This window comes from Stegastes partitus, unplaced genomic scaffold (assembly GCF_000690725.1).
Source record: "Stegastes partitus isolate 25-593 unplaced genomic scaffold, Stegastes_partitus-1.0.2 Scaffold527, whole genome shotgun sequence".
NCBI classification, from domain to species: domain Eukaryota; kingdom Metazoa; phylum Chordata; class Actinopteri; family Pomacentridae; genus Stegastes; species Stegastes partitus.
Genome location: NW_007578258.1, coordinates 58,349 through 64,210, shown reverse-complemented (window position 1 = coordinate 64,210; position 5,862 = coordinate 58,349). Strand labels below are relative to the sequence as shown.

Genomic DNA, 5,862 nt, shown 5'->3' with positions numbered 1-5,862 from the left:
ATGTCATCAGAAGTTGATTTGACTCGAGAACATTGGTGCAAACTGTTGCATTCAGTATGCAGAATGTAGAAACTCTCCAAAGTCCTGCAGGAACTCTGAGTTTTAACCGCCGACACTCGTGTGCGTCTCCAGGGGCCTGGATTCTGACCAACGGCCTTCGCTTTGGCATCACCAAGCACTTGGGCCAGGCGGTGCGAGATCACTCGCTGGCCAGCACCTCCTCCAAAGTTCGCGTGGTGGCCATTGGCATCGCACCCTGGAACATGATCCACAACCGAGAGGCGCTGCTCGCCGCCAAGGTTCCTGCTCACACACACACAACAATGGCTGCAGCACCTACGAGCAAACCTTCTCCCACGTTCCTCTTTCTATGTGTTCCTCTCGTTTCAGGGGGACGAGCCGGCGGTGTACCAGCCCCAGGACCTGCCCCACGGCTCGGTCTACTCCCTGGACAGCCACCACTCTCACTTTGTGCTGGTGGAGGAGGATCCCAACAGACCCGGAGCCACCAGCGAGATGAGGGTGAAGCTGCTGAAGCACATCTCTCTGCAGCGCACCGGATACGGAGGTAGAACCCAGAAACAGCAGGTTTCAGACTTGTGCAGAACTTTCTGGTCCAGTGCGTGTCAGCAGTGCACTCTAACAGTTAATTAAATGCATAATTGGAAGATAAAAAAATCTAATTTACTGATTTAGACAAACCAGGAGAGCTGCAAACGTTGTTTTAACTGATGAGGCGACTTAATGATGTTGCATCGACTTAATGTTTGGTATCATTTCAACTTAAATTCATGCATGAGTGGATTTTAAAGTTAAATTAGATGATAGATAGGTAGATAGGTAGATAGGTAGATAGATAGATAGATGATAGATAGATAGATAGATAGATAGATAGATAGTTCAGGTGTCCTCCTCTACCTGTAAAACAAATTCAGACAGCACTTAACTTGGGAATATTTACAGTTGTAGGCGGCAGTTGGTAGTTCTGTTGTCTCGCAGCTAGAAGGTCGCNGTTGTTCTCTCTCTGCTTCTAGACGTAATCGAGCCACGAAGGTGCACGACTTTATATTACAGTAAAAAAAAAAAAAAAGAGTCAGGAAAAATGTGAACGAAGTGAGAAATTGCTCCGGCGCAATTTCTCCAGAGTGCATCTAACATCTCGGAGAAGTTGCCACAGTCGGATTTATTTGGTGTCTGTTGCTTCGTGCTCTCGGTGTAATCCTGAACAGACTCCCTGGTTTTAAAATCAGTGCTCTGTGGGGGCTGGCCATCTGCTGCAGGACTCCTTCTTCTAGTCACTGAAGATCTGCTCTGTGTGTGTGTGTGTGTGTGTGTGTGTGTGGTCGTGCTGCTGCTGCAGAGCGGACGTGGGACTCGTTCCTCCCTCATGTGTTGTGTTATAGAGGATCTAAATAGCCGGAGTGCAGGAGGGGATCATTTATTTGGTGTTTGGAGGCCTGCAGCTCAGTGTTCATGCTTCCGAGGCTTTTGTGTATCCCCGGCTCAGACGTCAGGCAGGAAGGACTTTGCATGTGAAGCGAGAATGAAAATCCTGCCAGCTTTGCATTGACCACAAGGGCTCCTGAGAAGCTCTCCACGTGTTAAAAGAGTGGCCAGTGAGTCATAATGGACTTCAAATGACATAATGCCTGCCTGCTCATTTGCTTACAGGGAACATTACAGCCGCAGACGAGATGCCTGCGATGTGGAGACGTGCTGGAGTGGTCGGAGGAGCACAGGTGTGCAGCACAGCCATTGTTCTACATCATCAGATCAAATGTAAAGCCTTCACCGGCCCAGCTGTTAGGTCATAATATTAGGATCTGCTGCAGGAGGCCAACGTTTGTGCAGAAGTTTCTGTTGAAATGATTTAATTCTCAGCTGCAGAACAAAACGCTTCCTCCAACACTGAGAGTTATTCCATGATTAATACGACGACGTGGAAGACTTGAACAGAGCAGCTTCCACCATAAAGCAGTTATTTTAATGATAAATGACTGATGCATTTTTAATCCATCTCTGCATCCGGATCTGCTTTTAACGTAAAAATCCATTGTGACACCGCAGAGATTTACACAATTAGGGATGAGAGTTAGAGTTATAGCACAGAATAAATTAATGAGTTGTGTCAAAAGACAGAACAAAAGTGCTGTTGGAGCTTTCAGCCGCGCTAAGTCTTAATGATGGCAAAGTATTTGTACAAATCAAGCCAAGAAAGGTGCAAAAAGAGAGGAGAAGGTGAATTTATTAAATGTCTGTCGACTTAAAAACTTGTGTTTGTGATAATTAAGCACACGAGACACAAAAATGTCTTCTGAATAATTTTGTTTTTTTGAGTAATCAACTTTGAGACCGTCTCTGCTTTAGCATAATATCCATCGTGATGCTGCAGAGATTTGAGATTTAGCCAATTAAGGTTAAAAGTTAGAGTTATAGCACAGAATAAATTAAAAAGTTGTGTCCTGGTGTGTGTCAAAAGACAGAATAACAGCACTTTTGGAGCTTTTAACTATGCTAGTTGTCAATTATGGCCAAGTATGTATACATATATTTGTACAAATGGAGGTAAAAACACAATCATTTGGACAGAAGTGGATGTGGCGTCTAATGAATGCTTCACCGTTCAGGATCCAATCCAGGAGGATCCAGAAACATCCACGTTGGCACAATAATCTTCAGCCTTGTTAGATTCGTCTTCATCTTTCATTTTACTTCCCTGCCGTCAACAATGATATTCTTTGAGTAGCTTTTCTAAAAATCCTTTCTAAATAATAAGCAAACAGAGGAACACAATGAACCTGGCAGACGTGAGCGGATATTTCTGTTCGCTCCCATCTGGCCGTCGCTCCGGAGGACTTTTCGTGTTCTTCTCTAATTTGTGGGGAAATTTTAAATTTGTAGTGTTTTTGCCTTGAAATACACAAATGCAGCTCTGGAAATAAACGGTGACCAACAAGAACGTTGCTGTTGAATTGATTATTCTTCCTAAAACCTAAAATTACATGAGAGAGAAAAAAGGATGGAAGATAATGGAATTGGAGCAACCTAATTTTAAAAAATAAAAATATGTGTTTGTGATTACAATAGTTGAGTACATACCACACAAAATTCATTTTTAATAATGTGGGAAAAGTTCTATTTTTGTATGTGTAATTAACTTAAAACTGTTTCTTCATGTTACCAATCAGTAGGTAGAAAATATCTAAAAAGATAAAACCTGAACAACAGCAATTTTTTTTTATCATCTAAAAAAATATTTTTTGCGAGGTAGGTGCTTGCAAAAAATATTTTTTTAGATGATAAAAAAAATTGCTGTTTTTAAAATGATGTGAAAAAAAAAATATATATATATATATTTTTTAATCAGTAATTAACTGTAAGAGGTGTGTTAGTGTTGTCAATCATTAGGTAATTTTAAAAAAATACCAAAAGAGGGTAAAAATGAACAAAAACGCCCAAAAATCCAGGAAATCAAATCAGAGCAAATTAATTTTTTCTATTTTTTTGTCAACTTAAAAATGTGTTAATTTTTCTTAAAATAAGATACAAAACACACAAACAAAAACCCTCTCAAATAATGTGGGAAAAAGTAATGTTATTTAATTAACTTGTGTGTTTATGTTACCAATCAATTATTATTATTACACCAATTAAATAATTAAAAATATTTAAAAACCTAAAACACACACAAAATACCACCAAAGATCTATATGGAGCAACTTCATCTTTTAAAATTTCTTATCATCTTAAACACTTATGTCCATAATTCTGTTAATTAGGTACATAACACTTAAAAAATCCTTTTAAATAATGTAAAAAAGACGAGTGTGAATAATTTATTTTAATGAGGAATCAATGCTACCAGTCAGTCAGTAGTTCAAAGTACTTTTGACTGAGGAGAAGCTAACTCAGCTAACTCTGTGTAGCTCACTGCTTGGACATATTTTCATCAGAGGCTGCGTTAAATCTAAAAGATTGATGCAAACTGTTTTTAAATGTATAAACTCACCTATAGTTCCTGTAAAGTTCAGCATTAAACGTACACACATGGTTTGATCAACTCCAGGAGAGCAAGAAGATGCTTTATGAGGAACATGCTCCATGTGAGAAGTAGTGATGTGTTTCCTTTATTGACTCTATGTGCGGTTCTCCCAGCATCCTCCTGGGCTGCTCGTGCTGCTCTACGGTGGACGAGACTCTGGAGAACGTAGCCAGAGGTCTGGCCAGCAGGATGAAGAAGGAGAAGAGCCACTGGGCAGCTGGAAGAGTGGGCGACATCGACTTCCTGGGCTCCACCAAGACCAGAGGGAAGGTGTGAGTGGGAGACACGAGGTGCACCAGGACCTGACCCAACAGAACCACGCACAGCGCTCACGCTCATCTCCCCTTTGGTTGCAGTTCATGAGGGTTCGCAGCAACACGGACCCGGTGCTGGTTTACCAGATGCTGACGGAGGAGTGGGGCCTGGCTCCCCCTCACCTGGTGGTGGCGGTGGTGGGCGGAGACGAGCTGGCTCAGATGAAGCCGTGGCTCCGGGACACTCTGAGGAAGGGGCTGGTGAAGGCCGCACAGAGCACAGGTCAGAAACAAGGGGAACCGGACCGGCCTCGGGGGTCTGGAATCAGAGGGAACGGGTTCTCTGTTGCCATCTTTTGGCTGCCGGCTGAACCACTAGAGACAGCTGAGCCAGAGAAACGGATCGGTGGTGTTTGTTTCTGTCAGAACTTAGTCTGCTCTTCATGTTTGTGCTGAATTGTGTAGAATTCAGTTTCTCATTATGATGTAGAGAATAATCAAATATAACTCAGCACATGTCAGTGGTACACTCTAACACTTAACTAAATGAATTATTGGAAGATAAAAATAACATTTTACTGGTTAAGTAAAACCTGTAAAGTTGTAAAACATTATTTTTATGGACTAGTTGACATTTTAACTTTACATTAACTCGATATTGGGTGTAATTTAAACTCAGTTTTATAGATTTAATGATTTAAAACTAAATTCAAACAGTTGTAACTTAATGAAATTGGCTTAATAACTCAGTTTTCCCTCTCTGTTAAACATACCTGGACAAATTCAGATCTGAAATTTAGGATTTTTTTTTTATTGCAATATGACCAACAGTGGGCTCATATTTAGAAGTTAAATTAAACAATTCTACCCTTAACTTTAGCAGTCTAATGGTTAAAAATGTTAAAGTTTCATGTGACAAATCTGCTGAAACAGTACAACTGTAGGGGAATTTTAAATTTGTGTTTTTTCTGATTTTAAGGTTTGATATCAGGTGATGAAATACACGACTGCTTTTCTATTCATTACTAATATTGCACAATTATTACATGAACTCCTACATGAACACAAATGTGGAATAAATAAAAATGAATTTTACACAAAAAATCTATTCGGATCAACTTTTAAATATGTCAATTACAATACTTATGCACACAAAATAATGAGGGGGAAAAAAAACAAAAACAAGCTTAAACTACATAATTTTACGAGTGAAGTTAAAGACGAGTGTTTATGCTACCAATTGTTAAGTAACTGAACAGAACCTTGTTAAAACATGAAGTTAAAACATGAATAAAAATATAAAAAAATCTAATTGGAGTAACTTGATTAAAATTAATTTTTGGTCATATTTTTAAAAAAAGGGTTAATGATTTTAATAACTACGCAAATATTAAGAAAACAAGAAGCAAGTAACACAAAATTTCTTTAAAATAATGTTTAAAAAATTAGTTGGAATAAGTATTTTTATTATTTATATTTTAATTATTCATTGTTTATTTTCTGATATTATTTAATTAGTTGGAACAACTTATTTTTCATGAATAATTAACTTAAAGAGTTTGCATT

The 5,862-nt window shown here is 39.1% G+C and overlaps 1 protein-coding gene across 1 annotated transcript in view; it reads left to right on the top strand.

Moving 5' to 3' along the window:
• Window positions 1–191: 191 nt before the first annotated feature.
• trpm5 (transient receptor potential cation channel, subfamily M, member 5) overlaps window positions 192–5,862 on the top strand; it is a 29,080-nt gene continuing 23,409 nt past the window's right edge. The window contains exons 1-2 of the mRNA XM_008287887.1: window positions 192–299; window positions 391–568. Of these exons, the coding sequence (XP_008286109.1) occupies window positions 264–299; window positions 391–568 (214 nt within the window). The 5' untranslated portion in view covers window positions 192–263. The remainder of the gene's footprint in view (window positions 300–390; window positions 569–5,862) is intronic.